Source organism: Littorina saxatilis, linkage group LG9, assembly GCF_037325665.1.
Source record: "Littorina saxatilis isolate snail1 linkage group LG9, US_GU_Lsax_2.0, whole genome shotgun sequence".
NCBI classification, from domain to species: domain Eukaryota; kingdom Metazoa; phylum Mollusca; class Gastropoda; order Littorinimorpha; family Littorinidae; genus Littorina; species Littorina saxatilis.
The window spans coordinates 38600154-38615520 of NC_090253.1; the positions used below are offsets into that span (position 1 = coordinate 38600154).

At 40.5% G+C, this 15367-nt stretch overlaps 1 protein-coding gene across 1 annotated transcript in view; it reads right to left on the bottom strand.

Moving 5' to 3' along the window:
- Positions 1-5316, bottom strand: part of LOC138976002 (EGF-like domain-containing protein 2) — a 47933-nt gene extending 42617 nt beyond the window's left edge. Inside the window, exons 1-3 of the mRNA XM_070348794.1 lie at positions 5156-5316; positions 4288-4341; positions 2228-2257 (exon numbers count right to left, since the gene is read on the bottom strand). Coding sequence (XP_070204895.1) covers positions 2228-2257; positions 4288-4339 — 82 coding nt within the window. The 5' untranslated portion in view covers positions 4340-4341; positions 5156-5316. The remainder of the gene's footprint in view (positions 1-2227; positions 2258-4287; positions 4342-5155) is intronic.
- Positions 5317-15367: the final 10051 nt, after the last annotated feature.

Below are 15367 nucleotides of genomic sequence, written 5' to 3' on the forward strand. Positions count from 1 at the left end.
TTTGTAGACTATGAAAAAGCGTTTGATAAAGTTCACCGTGCATTTTTATGGGAGAAATTAGTTATTTTTAAAAACTGTAAGAAATATGTACGAAAATGCCAAGTCTTGCGTTAAAGTCAATAGTGGGTGCTCTGGATATTTTCCCAGTTTGTGTGGAGTTAGACAAGGGGAAAACTTGTCACCGCTGTTTTTTGCTCTATTTCTAAATGATCTAAAGCCTTTTCTGTTGGAAAACAGTAATGGTTTACAAACTATGTCAAGGGAGGCTATTGTGGTTGGAATGGAAGATACTGATGTAAATGCTTTGTTTCAAATGTTTTTATTACTGTATGCGGATGATACTGTGATCTGCTCAGAGTCTGAAAAAAACCTGCAAGAATGTCTAAACAAAATGCACGAATACTGTTTAAAATGGCGTCTAAATATTAATGTAAACAAAACGAAAGTTATAGTTTTTTCCAGAGGTAAAATTAGAAATAAACCATTGTTTACGTATAATGGCAATTCAATCGAAGTAGTGTTTGATGTAATGTACTTGGGCCTTAAAATTAATTATAATAATAAATTTTCAGTCGCACAGAAGAATCTATATGATCGTGCCTCAAGGGCAATGTTTGTTCTTTTGCGTACGTGTAGACAATTGTCACTGCCTGTGGACATACAAGTTGACCTGTTCGATAAAATGATTGCTCCAATCTTACTGTATGGATGTGAGGTATGGGGTTTTGGTTCCTGCGAACTTGCTACTAAACTTGAATTACGTTTTTATAAAATTGTTTTCAAACTAAAAAAATCAACGCCAAATGCTATGATATTTGGTGAACTTGGCAGATATCCACTAGATGTTAATATGAAATGTAGAATGCTTTGCTATTGGTATAAACTGATTAGTCCTATTCATAAAATAAATGTTCTAGTATTGTGTACTGCTTTACTTATAAATTGTATATCAACAAGATGATTGAATCTAATTATTTATGTTTTATTGAAAAAACCTTAAATGAAATTGGTCTCCCTGGCCTTTGGACTTCTCAAGAAAATGTTCAATATTCAAGCGCATGGTTTAAACAGAAAGTAAAAAGAAGCTTGTATGACCAGTATATCCATAAATGGTTTACAGAAATTGGAACAAAAAATATGTTTTGGAATTATCGAATGTTTAAAGATATTTTTGCATGTGAAGACTATGTCACACACCTGCCATATCAGCAATGTGTTGCAATGATGAAGTTTAGAACATTAAACAACAATTTGCCTGTACAGAAAGAACGTTACCTTAACATCCCGAGGTCAGAAAGAACTTGCACCAAATGTGTATCACAAGACATAGGTGATGAATTCCATTATTTATTTGTCTGATTTTTTCAAAGAAGAAAGAGCTGAGTTGTTACCACCTTACTATTGGAAAAAACCTAATGCACTTAAATTTAAAAAGTTGTTTGCTACTAACAAAAAGAAATTGCTAAAGAATATTTTGGACTTTATTAATAGAATCTGTAACAGTTTTTCATAATCTTTTTAATTTTTATTTATTTATTATATTAGCATATATCATGATTGTATTGATTGTATTTATTGTTCAAAATGCCCCCAGGGGTTATGGACTAATCAAAAACTTGAAACTTGAAACTTGCTTATATTTTTAATTTTCAGAGCTTGTTTTTAATCCGAATATAACATACTTATATGTTTTTGGAATCAGAAAATGATGAAGAATACGATAAACGTAATTTTAGATCGTTTTATAAAAAATAATTTTAATTACAATTTTCAGATTTTAAATGACCAAAGTCATTAATTAATTTTTAAGCCTCCAAGCTGAAAATAATGCAATACCAAAGTCCGGCCTTCGTCGAAGATTGCTTGGCCAAAATTTCAATCAATTTGATTAAAAAATTAGGGTGTGACAGTGCCGCTTCAACTTTTACAAAACTTGACTAAATGTAAAAAGCAACAACAAGGCAACTGGAATATTAACACGTTCAGGCTAAGACAGAACGAGATGCTCATTTTATAAGGAATAAAACATATTTTTATTCAAAAGACTTGGCATTATGTCTGATGGCGCTTGGGAGTCAATTCCAAGAGGAAGGAAGGTATCTTTGGTCTGAAGTTTGGGGTCTGCACTTTAGATAGTTCAAAGCGTTTTTCACAACAACAACAACAACAACAACAACAACAACAACAACAACAACAACAACAACAACAACAACAACAACACACTCACCATTTGCGTCACCGCCTTGAACGCCAATTGCTGAAATGAAGAATAAGAAGCTTGTTATAGTTATAGTGTAAGCACAATGGCACATTAACAGAGCTCGGAACAATGTAGAACCTTAATTGTGCCTGGGTGGGTCTACGTCAGTGTCAACGTTTTCATGCTAAAGTGATGTATGGTACGATTTGACAGTTGACGATGTTCCAGAAACCAGAAGTCTATTATACTAGAAGTAATTAACTACTATTACCAACAGTCGACACGCGGTGATACATATGCCCTTTGACCTTTCCTTGGGGATATTCCGTACTATAAATAGAATACGGGATTATGAGAAAGCTGTTCAAGGGCACTCACGCACTATATTTGATTTTCAATACACGACTCAAAACCTTTGGGATAAATCAAAAAAATCAGCCGGCTTTCCAAATTTATACGAAGTGACCGGGAGCGTTGGGTCAGTTATGAACTGAATTAGACCCGAACAGTGAGATATAGAGAACAGTACACAAATACGAACGGAGAGACTCAAAAACTCGAGTCAGTCGTCGCCACGCTCGAGAACTCAAAATCGTTTATTTAACGTCACTCTGTAAAAACATTGGCGACATTTGTCATAAACAGAAAGCAATTCCATTAAATTAGCAACGTGGAAATAAAAAAAAAAGACTCTTTGGTGTTTAAAGCTTGAGCGCTAGGCTGATAGGTTGATTATGGTCGTTATAGGTGTATCCCAGGAAGTTTTTATTAGGCAAAAAAAAATGTTGCTTTAGGGTAACCCGACCGACTATTTTTTCCCGCCGACCCTAAAACTTTTTTTCATTTCTCAAAGAAACTAAACTTTGGGCACATGTTGCGAACCAAACCAAGACTAAGGGAAGTAACCGCTTTTAAAATCGACTAAATTTAAAAAAAATTTTGTTTGTTGTTAAAGCCGACCTACCGACTGTATCTTTTTTGGTCACGTTACCCTAAACCCACATATATTTTTGTTTGGCCTTATCGATGACTGCAGCCATATCTTTTTCTGATCTTTTCTTTGACTGCTTACATGCCGACCATAATTATTAGGGGGCACATACATACTTTGAGATTTTGCTACCATATTTTGTTCGCGCTAGAAAAGACAGGACCAACACTACTAACACGCAGCAATTACATTCTTAGCCGTCTGGTATCCATTGCTTTTGTAAGAGGTGTAAGGTTTTGTTGTTTGTTCTCCCCCGGTAGTTTAAACATGTGCACATTATTTAGAGAGGGTAATTGTGTCGAATGAAGTTGATTGTAAATGCTCCTGTATCGTCGTGTTTGTGTGTGTGTAAGAACAGGTTGTGAAAATTGACTGATTTTCATATGTTGAGCTGTTTGGACTACAAAGGCTCAAATCCATTCACATAACAAATAGGTTTGCAAAATGATTAAAGCTTAACATGTAATTTAGCTTACAAATCTGCATTCATGTCCGCAGTTTCTGTGAATTCCGTACCTTCTGAACTGATTTCCCAAAACAAGGATCTAAGCCTCTGTTTGTCAAGAAGCTTGACATTTCCGAAGTAAGAAAAATCGAATGAATCTGTGTTTTGGTGTTACTAAGCATCTTTTGTTTTTGTCCATGACATTCAAATCTCTGTTGGTAGAGAGCAATGTTCAGTATTTCTCTTTTTCTCATGTACTTTAACATGTATAGTTACAGTTTGGATAAAACGGGTTAATGAGTTGGTGTTAAAATTGTTTTCATTCTGTAGTAAAGGCACTCTCCTTCTCGTGAAAACAGTGCAGCTCACCATCTTAGATCTGACCTGGCTTCTTGCTGCTGTGACCTGGAATTGTTTATGAATTAATTTCAAAATACAAAATCAAATCAACAAAATTCCCAACGTGCATTGAGCGCACACAGGCTGTTTACGTTTGGTATGTGACCAAGTAGAAAGATGTTCTTATCCCATGTAAAAACATGACCAGGTCTGAGACGGTGAACCCAACAGTTTACACGGGAAGGAATTTGGCTTTTATTTGTTGTGGTGCTTTTTTTTTATATATAAAGTTTACATCTCAGTATGACTCACCCGAACTCGGAATTGACAGAAAGCACATCAAAATAAAAGCCCAGAAAGCCATATCTGTTCAAAATAGAGAAAACAAATTATTTGAATGTGATATTATATTATATCATATTATATTCTAGGATATTATATTATAGTATATTATATACATATTATATTATATTGTATTACATGCAAATGTATATATTATATTATATATATATATATATTACACTACATTATATTATACCCGTGTGACTTGGAATAATAGGCCGTGAAAAGTAGGATATGCGCCGAAATGGCTGCGATCTGCTGGCCGATGTGAATGCTTGATGTATTGTGTACAAAAATTCCATCTTACACGGCATAAATAAATATCTGCGTCTTGAATATGTGCGCGATATAAATTGCATAAACATAAACAAAAATAAAAATAAATCCCTGCGCTTAGAACTGTACCCACGGAATACGCGCGATATAAGCCTCATATTGATTGATTATGATTATTATGTTATATTACATTACATTATATTATATCATATTGTATCATATTATATCATATTATTATTGTATTGTATTATTGTATTGTATTATTGTATTGTATTGTATTGTATTACAGTACAGTAGTATATAAGTATAGTATAGTATAGTCATATCATATATCATATTTTACGTATGGGCCTCTGATTGCTCGTACGCAATAAAATTAAGTACTTTTTGTACGTAAGTATTTCAAAACAATAATCAAAGCTGGCAAATACGAAGATGAAGAAAATATATCGATATGAGAGAATATCAATACGTACTCAACCTTTTAGTGACAAAAAATTACTGGAGAAAATATTCAAACATAAGGTAAATGTAATGGGAGACAGTAAGACTTTCAAAGTACCTTTGAAATCGTCGTGAAGACTCGTTGCCAAAGACAGGTTAACGATAGTTATAGTTACAGGAACAACCTGTAAGCGACGTGTGTCAGGGGTTTGCTGTAGCTCAAGAAACAGCGAGGAACAAATGAGAATATATCGGGAAGACTTACGCTTTATAGAAGGTCCTCACATATTTACGGAGCGAAGAAAGCAGTGTGGGGTGCATACGGGGTTGGGGGGGAGGGGGGAGGGAGGGCACCTGAAACTAAATTTACTGGCATGCAGGAAGATACCTCAGAGAAGGTCCAACCAGCCTCAGCCCAAATCAAAGAGAAGAGGGGTGGGGGGGGGGGGGGGGTGGGGGAGGGGGTTGCGGAGGAGATAGTGGACTTAATTGCGCATACCTAACAGACGTCTGGCAAGCCTGGCCAAAGTTGGGGGAGGGGGGTGTTGGGGACAAACGGGGAGGGTGGGGAATGGGAGTGGGAAGGGGTGTGTTTGTGGGTGGAGTAGGGCTCTCCCGCATCTTTCATAACATGCTTATTGTTTGGCGTCACCCATGGTTTCATTCTTAAAGGTGTTGATGCGATCAGAGTACCGTTGAAGCAACGATATATCTTTTTGTCACAGATAAGTATATAAACGGTCAACTGACTGAAACGTGGTATTATTTTAAAAGGATAGAGGCCTGAGGCATGACTGAAAGCCCTAGGGTCTCCGTGTACCTGGAAGTGAGAAGCTCGGTAACTTTAAAGAACTACACCGCATGTTTTCTTCTTCTTTCTGCGTTTTTTGGACTGAAACTACCACGTAGGGCCTACGCTGTTTTTGTTTGCACAAGTGAATTTCCACGTGTATACGGCTGTTTATATCCCGCCATTTAGGCAGCCTTACGCCGTTTTCGGAGGATGCATGCTTGGTATTTTTGTGTTTTTATAAGCCACCGAAATCTGACATATGTACAGTATCTTTTCCGTGCGCACTCGGTCTTGTGCTTGCATGTGCACACTAAGGGGGATAAGGCAGGGGCAGGTCTGCATATAAGTTGACCTGGGAGATCGGAAAAATCTCAACCCTTAAGCTTATCCCATGAGGCGCGGCCGGGATTTGAACACTCAACCTTACTCTCCTTTATCGTCTTTTTCTTGTTCAAAGCAGACGATAAACTCATATATATTTTTTTTATATCAGTTGTCTGTGCGTATACACGTACATTTGCATACAGTGTGGGTCTCCGTCCCTTTTAGAAAATGACAATCACATGTTTTCGGGAGACCATAATACGGAGTGACGAACCGCATGAAGTTTCAATTGCCTGACAACACAAATATTAAGTTATGTGTAGTCGTCTGTGCGATAGTTGTGAGCATGTCTTGACTACTTAATATCACAATGTTCTGGATGGTCGAACGTGTAGCAAAGACCTGTACGTGTACGTAAAGATATTGCGTCACCCGTGACTCACTTTTTTTCCAATGTTCCAAATGCATACGTTTTGCTCCCACCAAGACTGCAGATCTTGGCAAACGCGTGACGTAAAAACTAGATTTGATTACGTTACCCGTACACGTTCCCGTACACGTCCTGAAAAGTGCTGATCTAGATCTTGCTAATACCATCATCTTGGACGAAAAGATAGATCGTTGTTTCAATACTGATCTGAGCCGCACTGCCCCTTTAATCAAACTACTGGTTGTGTAACACGAAACTGGCGGATAGAAGGAAAGAAAGAATGCTTTATGTCCCACAGGCTAAATATTTCGCCTCTTAAGGACAAGATATGTGTTATACTTATATGAATCTAGTTTTACGCACTCACGGCTTCTGACGAGATACACAATGTAAGTGTATGCGTGTTTAGGTGGTATCAGCCGTCTGCACTTATGGCAGAATGACCGAGGTGTTTTACGTGTCATTGTGGTGACACGGGGGTGGGACACGGCTTCCGTCTCTGGGTCTGCACATAAACTTGACCCGTGTCCGTCCCGGCCCGTAACTTGCCCACGTGTTGCCACAAATTATCGTTAAAACTCCAAATTTGCTGCCGATTTCACGAAATGGGTACGTTTTGGAAGATTTTGCGCATTTTCGTCAAAACGCTGCCGATTACGCGAAATGGGCACAAATGTTGCTGATTCCGCGAATTGGGCAAATCTGTAAATTGGGCACGACCTTATATACTCTTTCGAACAGTTCATCTGTACTCGTTCATTTAACAGTATACAAAAAAATATTTAAAAATATATGTCGTAAAGTAACGCCGCTTGCTGAGATTGTCCTGAATACATGCATGTCTCCCTTTGCTTGCTCTGCCTTCCTCTCAGATTCTGCGCATATATATTTCTTTCACTCGCTGCTCTACGTGCACAGTGATAAACAAGTCGCGTAAGGCGAAAATACAACATTTAGTCAAGTAGCTGTCGAACTCACAGAATGAAACGGAACGCAATGCACTTTTTCAGCGAGACCGTATCACTCGTAGCATCGTCAGTCCACCGCTCATGGCAAAGGCAGTGAAATTGACAATAAGAGCGGGGTAGTACTTGCGCTGAGAAGGATAGCACGCTTTTCTGTACCTCTCTTCGTTTTAACTTTCTGAGCGTGTTTTTAATCCAAACATATCATATCTATATGTTTTTGGAATCAGGAACCGACAAGGAATAAGATGAAAGTGTTTTTAAATTGATTTCGACAATTTAATGTTGATAATAATTTTTATATTTTTAATTTTCAGAGCTTGTTTTTAATCTAAATATAACATATTTATATGTTTTGGAATCAGAAAATGATGGAGGATAAGATGAACGTAAATTTGAATCGTTTTATAAAAAAAATATTTTTTTTACAATGTTCATATTTTTAATGACCAAAGTCATTAATTAATTTTTAAGCCACCAAGCTGAAATGCAATACCGAAGTCCGGCCTTCGTCGAAGATTACTTGACCAAAATTTCAACCAATTTGGTTGAAAAATGAGAGCGTGACAGTGCCGCCTCAACTTTCACGAAAAGCCGGATATGACGTCATCAAAGACATTTATAAAAATAAAAAAAATAAAACGTTCGGGGATATCAATCCCAGGAACTCTCATGGAAAATTTCATAAAGATCGGTCCAGTAGTTTGGTCTGAATCGCTCTACACGCACGCACGCACACACGCGCACACACACATACACCACGACCCTCGTTTCGATTCCCCCTCGATGTTAAAACATTTAGTCAAAACTTGACTAAATGTAAAAACGCTCGCGCTGGACCCGAGTACTCTTCAGACTGGCTCGCTCCCCCAGTATGAACGTTTTTGTCTCAGTTGTGCACGTTTAAGACCAAGTGATTGATCTGTGTGAATTACAGGCATTCCCTTTGCTATATAAATACATTGCATGCGAGCCGAGGATGTGCGTGGTGACTGGCCTTTCTCTTTTATTTGATCACAGTGAAAATGCACACACACATTCACACACACACACTCTCTCTCCCTCACTCCCTCTCTCTCTCTTTCTTACACACACACACACACACACACACACACACACACGAGTACAGACTCATGCACGCGCACACACACACACACTCACACAAACACTCACACACACACACACAAACAGTAACACACACACACACACACACACACACACACACACACACACACACACACACACACGCACACAAACAGTAACACTAACACATGTGCACAAAATGAACACACACACACACACACACACACACACACACACACCGCGCGAGAGAAAAAGACGTCAAAGACTTTTGACCGTGACGTAATCTTTTTATGACGCTATATTTCTCGTCAATGTGTGACGAGTTCGGCTGTTCTATCAGACACTGGGGCTGGCTGTGGCTCCGCGAATTCCTCCCACCGCCAAGTCGCTTTTTTGTGGTTTATTTCGCATTTAGGTCCCAGGTAACATTATGAAGTTTTAATACGATCAATCGGACCTATTATCAAGTTAGTGTATCAACTTTTGAACGAACTGCGCCCAGTAGTTTCCCAGCAATAAGCTGTTAAGTGGAGAAAGACACACAGACACACAATTAAAGTCTGCTGAGCCCTTGTACTAGCGTACTCGGGGATAAGCAATTTTAAGTTTAAGAAAATCTCTGAATAGATATGTGCTGAAAAGAAAGCAAAGGCGATTGAAAAGAATGAACAAGTCGCGTAAGGCGAAAATACAACATTTAGTCAATGTATGTCTTTGAGTTAGTCAAGCTCAGTCGAACTCACAGAATGAAACTGAACCCATTGCATTTTTTCCGCAAGACCTGTCCACCGCTCGTGGCAAAGGCAGTGACATTAACAATCCAGAAAAGCGCGGTAGCGGTTGCGCTGAGGAGGATAGCACACTTTTCTATAGCTCTATTCTTTTTAACTTTCTGAACGTGTTTTCTCCCGCAGTGGGGCACTGCGGTTATGAAATTAAAGGCCCCTCCTGTTTTTGGAACCGCAGGAGCTTTCTAGTTTGCTGTTAGGTAGATTTTTGGTTCCTCTTTCCTGTCATGCTCTCTTTTTCTTCATGAATTCTTTTCTTTTTTCTGCCTTCTTGCTCATTCACCTGTATTTTTTCCAAAAATCTCTTCTCTTGCCGCTTGTCTCGCGATTCATGTATAGTTTAATCTGTTAGTGTTCTGATGTAAGTCCAGCAGTAGATAGGTTAAGCCTATTTTAACATACTGGAAACTGGTAATCTTCCAGTAGGTATTAATTTAGTTTTACTAAAGCCTGCTGGGACACAAGTAATGGGTTAGTGCATTTGTAAACAGGAATCGCTTGACAAGTGGCCCCCTTCATCCCCCCCTTCCTCGTCCTGATATGGCTCTGCGTAGTCGGCTGGACGTTAAGCAACAAATAAACAAACAAACAAACAAAGAACGTGTTTTCAATCCAAACATATCATATCTATATGTTTTTGGAATCAGGAACAGACAAGGATTAAGATGAAATTGTTTTTAAATCGATTTCGGAAATTAAATTTTAATCATATTTTTTATATTTTTAATTTTCAGAGCTTGTTTTTAATCCAAATATAACATACTTATATGTTTTGGGAATCAGAAAATGATGAAGAATACAATAAATGTAATTTTGGATCGTTTTATAAAAAAATAATTTTAATTACAATTTTAAGATTTTTGAGTCACTTGAGAAAAAGTGACTCTATGTAATCGGTCAGTGTTAGTCTGTCCGGCCGGCCGTCCGGCCGGCCGTCCGGCCGGCCGTCCGTAGACACCACCTTAACGTTGGACTTTTCTCGGAAACTATCAAAGCGATCGGGCTCATATTTTGTTTAGTCGTGACCTCCAATGACCTCTACACTTTAACGATGGTTTCGTTGACCTTTGACCTTTTTTCAAGGTCACAGGTCAGCGTCAAAGGAAAAATTAGACATTTTATATCTTTGACAAAGTTCATCGGATGTGATTGAAACTTTGCAGGATTATTCTTTACATCAAAGTATTTACATCTGTAGCCTTTTACGAACGTTATCAGAAAAACAAGGGAGATAACTAGCCTTTTCTGTTCGGCAACACACAACTTAACGTTGGGCTTTTCTCGGAAACTATAAAAGTGACCGGGCTCAAATTTTATGTGAACGTGACTCCCAGTGACCTCTACACTTTGACGTCTGCTTTGGTGACCTTTGACCTTTTTTAAGGTCACAGGTATGTCTTGAATTCTTCAGGTATGCATTGTGTTGTGAATAGCAATTTCTTCCTGTCCATCTGATGCCTCATATAATATTCAGAACTGCGAAAGTGACTCGATCGAGCGTTTGCTCTTCTTGTTAATGACCAAAGTCATAAATAAAAGAGGCGTAGTGGCGCGGAAAGGTGTACATTTCTTTTATTTGTCAGTTTTTCGGATTAAGCAAGTGGGTGTGTGAAAACCAAAGAGACCGCTTGATACTTTTTACAGGCTCGTCAGTTTCACCGCGTTTTGCACGAGCGGCGGACTACGGTCATTGTGAAAAAATGCAGTGCGTTCAGTTTCATTCTGTGATTTCCACAGCTTGACTAAATGTAGTAATTTCGCCTTACGCGACTTGTTACTTTTTGTTCGCAGGGAAATTAATTATTCTGCAAGGCATATTTAGGTTTGGGCTTCAAAGAGTTTAGAAACCTAACTCAACAGCATTATTCACCAATAGATGTAGATCGGCATGGTTGGCCGAGTGGTAAGACGTCCGCCACGTGATCGGGAGGTCGTGGGGTCGAACCCCGGCCGGGTCATACCTAAGACTTTAAGATTGGCAATCTAGTGGCTGCTCCGCCTGGCGTCTGGCATTATGGGGTTAGTGCTAGGACTGGTTGGTCCGGTGTCAGAATAATGTGACTGGGTGAGACATGAAGCCTGTGCTGCGACTTCTGTCTTGTGTGTGGCGCACGTTATATATCAAAGCAGCACCGCCCTGATATGGCCCTTCGTGGTCGGCTGGGCGTTAAGCAAACAAACAAACAAACAAACAAAACACCTAGGATGTTTTCAATCGGTGAGTGTTTAAATGAAAGGGTGTTTGTACTGTGTGTAAAAGCCTGACCGTATCTGTGATGGTTTACGGGAGGCTTACTGTGACTACTGTGCCTTTAAGCGTGTTTGACTGTATATGCCACCCTTTATTTTCTGAATAAACTTTGTTTAAAAATAAAATTAAAAAACTTTCAAAACTTGCCTTGAAAGAATAATGGGCGTAACTGAATAGTCATATTACAGAATAAATCCTACGAGGATGATGAAAAAAAAAAAAAAAAATCTTACGAGGATCAAATATTTCTTTCCAGACTTCACGGGTCACGTCACTGTGAATGAACACACAAAGTCGACTTGACATGCAAACACGATTCACTCTCATGTTTGCCTTCAGCGATTCCCAGTCATGCGTGTCCGCAGTGTGTTTTGAGAGACATTCGGCGCCAATCCCGGTCTCTGTCATGAAAGTCCCTTTTTTTCGAAAGTGTTTCAGTGCATGACGAGCAAAAGCACATCAGTGATAATGCACGAATGAAACTTTGTCAGTACCTGTCCAGTCTGTCCAGTCTGTCTTTACCCGAAACGACGGCTCACCACCCCCCCCAGATGAAAGGCCAGCCCTACCCCAGTCTAAATGAACTCTTGATTAGTGAAAACGGAGTGGCAAAACTCTTAAGAAACCTGAACCCCTCCAAAGCCCCTGGCCCCGACAACATACCCAACACAGTACTAAAGATATGTGCAGATTCCATTGCCCCATCCCTCACCCTGATCTTCAATCTTTCAGTCAGCACAGGCCAAGTCCCATCTGACTGGCGCTCAGCGAACATCTCTTCCGTGTTCAAGAAAGGCGACAAGAACAAAGCAGAAAACTACCGCCCCGTGTCCCTAACCTCGGTAGCCTGTAAGTTGCTGGAACACATCATCTGCCGCCACCTACACACTCACCTTGAGAAACACAACATCCTTACCAGCAGAAACCATGGATTTAGAACCGGACACTCCTGCGAGACCCAACTGCTTACCACTATGCAAGACCTCCTCCACTCAAACGACCAGGGAAGGCAAACTGACATTGCCATTTTGGACTTCAGTAAGGCCTTCGACACAGTCCCCCACCACAAGCTGCTCGGCAAGCTGGACCACTACGGTGTCCGTGGACCCATCCACACCTGGCTCTCCAATTTCCTGACAAAGCGGAAGATGAAGGTGGTGCTGGAAGGAGAAGCAAGCGACGAAGTCCCAGTCATTTCGGGAGTCCCACAGGGAACGGTCCTTGGACCTCTTCTCTTCCTTGTGCACATAAACGACCTCCCCGATCAAGTGAAGGCAAACGTACGACTCTTCGCAGACGACTGCCTACTCTACCGTGACATACGCTCATTCCAGGACCACATCGAACTTCAAAAAGACCTTAAGAACCTAGAGTGCTGGGCAGAACAATGGGGCAGGAGATTCAACGCGCAGAAATGCTACATCTTATCCACCAAACCCAAATCCCAGTACTTCTACACACTGGACAATACCATCCTTAAACACGTCAGCCAGAGTACCTATCTCGGCATCCAAATATCCTCCGACCTGAAATGGTCACCCCACATCTGCAACATCTGCAACAAGGCAGGGTCCGTCCTCGGATTCCTACGAAGAAACCTGCACAACTGCCCGCAAGAGTGCAGACGCATGGCGTACGTCACTCTTGTCCGATCGACCCTTGAGTATGGGGCAGTTGTGTGGGACCCTTATCTAAAACAGGACATCGACAAAATCGAGAAGGTACAGCACAAAGCAGCCAGATTCATCTGCAAAGACTACAGATCCAGAGAACCTGGCTGCATCACAGCAATGCTACAGCGACTAAACCTACCCACACTTGCAGATCGGCGCAAACAACTCCGCCTGACAATGCTATATAAAATAACGGGAGGACAAGTACCAGCCATACCCCCAGAAAGTTTCCTCACCCCCGCAGATAAGACCAAGCGGAAAATTACATCAACAAAGTTTCACGGGTGCACATCAGAAAACCCCGTTGAGAAGCGAGTCTACAACAACTCGAGACCCTTCAAAATTCCGGATAGCCGATCTGAACCGTATAGAAACTCTTTTTTTGTCAGGACGCCGGCTGAATGGAACCGCCTACAAGACTCCGTGGTACATTCAGCAACTGCCAACACATTTACATCAGGTGTTGGCAGGGCCCCACCACCATAGGCGCACCGCCAGGTGTTTTTATCCTGCTTTTAAACACTGCCCAAATTCCAGCAGTTGACACCACCAACCTGGAAGGGCATGCATGTATAGAAAGTTTTTAAACTCCGTCACGCTGCGCTCTCTCGCCCATTGCGACGACAGCCATTATTGGCTACTGCAATGTACTACGTCCAGATCCAGATCCAGGTCAGTACCTGTAACAGTCATTTGTCAAAATGCTCGCAAAGTCACGATTTTTTGGGTTGTTAATTCACAAACCTGTGACAGGTTTCAAAACTCTTTCCCGGAGATTGTGGGTCTAGGCTGTGCCTAAAACCTCTAACCTGTTGTGTGAAAGATCAGCCCGTCACAATCAGTCAGTCTCTCTGTCTCTTCCTCTCTGTCTCTGTCTCTCTCCCTCTATGTCTCTCTCCCTCTCTGTCTCTGTCTGTCTCTCTCCCTCTCTGTCTCTGTCTGTATGTCTGTCTGTCTCTGTCTCTCGCCGGATGTAAAAAAAAAAGCTTATCAATTACCCTCGATAATAAAGATTTTGTCTCTCTCTCTCTCTCTCTCTCTCTCTCTCTCTCTCTCTCTCTCTCTCTCTCTCTCTCTCTCTCTCTCTCTCCTAATTAACTTAACTTCTATTTCTTCTTGTTATTAATCGAGTTACCCTCAATGGGCGAGGGCCGGACGAAAAAAAGCATGTATATTTTGCTTATTCTGTTACCCTCGATAAATAAATAAAGTTCAAAGTTCAAAGTTCTCTCTCTCTCTCTCTCTCTCTTTCGCACCAAACTGCAGTGCGTATCGATTCCAGATCGTTTTTTGGCCGCGAGCCCCAAATGCCTGATCGATATCAATATTGCGAAGTCGACGTCGGGAAGTCTACATCATCGCTGCGTAATCTTTGGCACTGAACTTCGGTAAGAAGTCTTTGGCGAAGTCAACTTCGAGCTCAACTGAACGGATACACTGTCTGGTCAATTAGGCAAATGTGAAGATTCTGGGGAGTCAACCGTTCTTTACTCTAGACGCAAACGGCACGATTCGCTTGAAAACGCACCATAAGTACGGTCATTTATTAAATCAAAGTGATTGAGTGCGCTTCAGAGCGCTGCCGGCTTCTCTCTGGTGTTGGAAACAAAAAAAGTAGTCCAAAGCGACGCCTGGTGTCATAACGGCTGACGGTGTCTATGATGCTGCGGCCTAGTAACCAACGTGATGTAAGCTTACATAAACAAAGAAAGTAACTCAAAAGAAGTAAACCCAAACGAAGGGTGCTATTTCTTTGCCTACTTTGCGACAGTTATTTGAGCTTTTAAAACTCCTGCTTTTCCAAAGTAAAGGCTATCTTCCTACGCAGAATCTTATGGTATAGATTTTTTATTTACTTTCTTAAAAAATAATTTTGTTTAGGTATTATCCCCTTAAGGAAGGTCTTTACGCACAGTCCGCGCGTTTTCTAGAACGTGCGAAAATATATCGTCTAGTAAACTAGTGATTGTACTTTAATGAAACTGTGGCAGTATTTGTAACACTCATTTGTCTGTATGCGTGC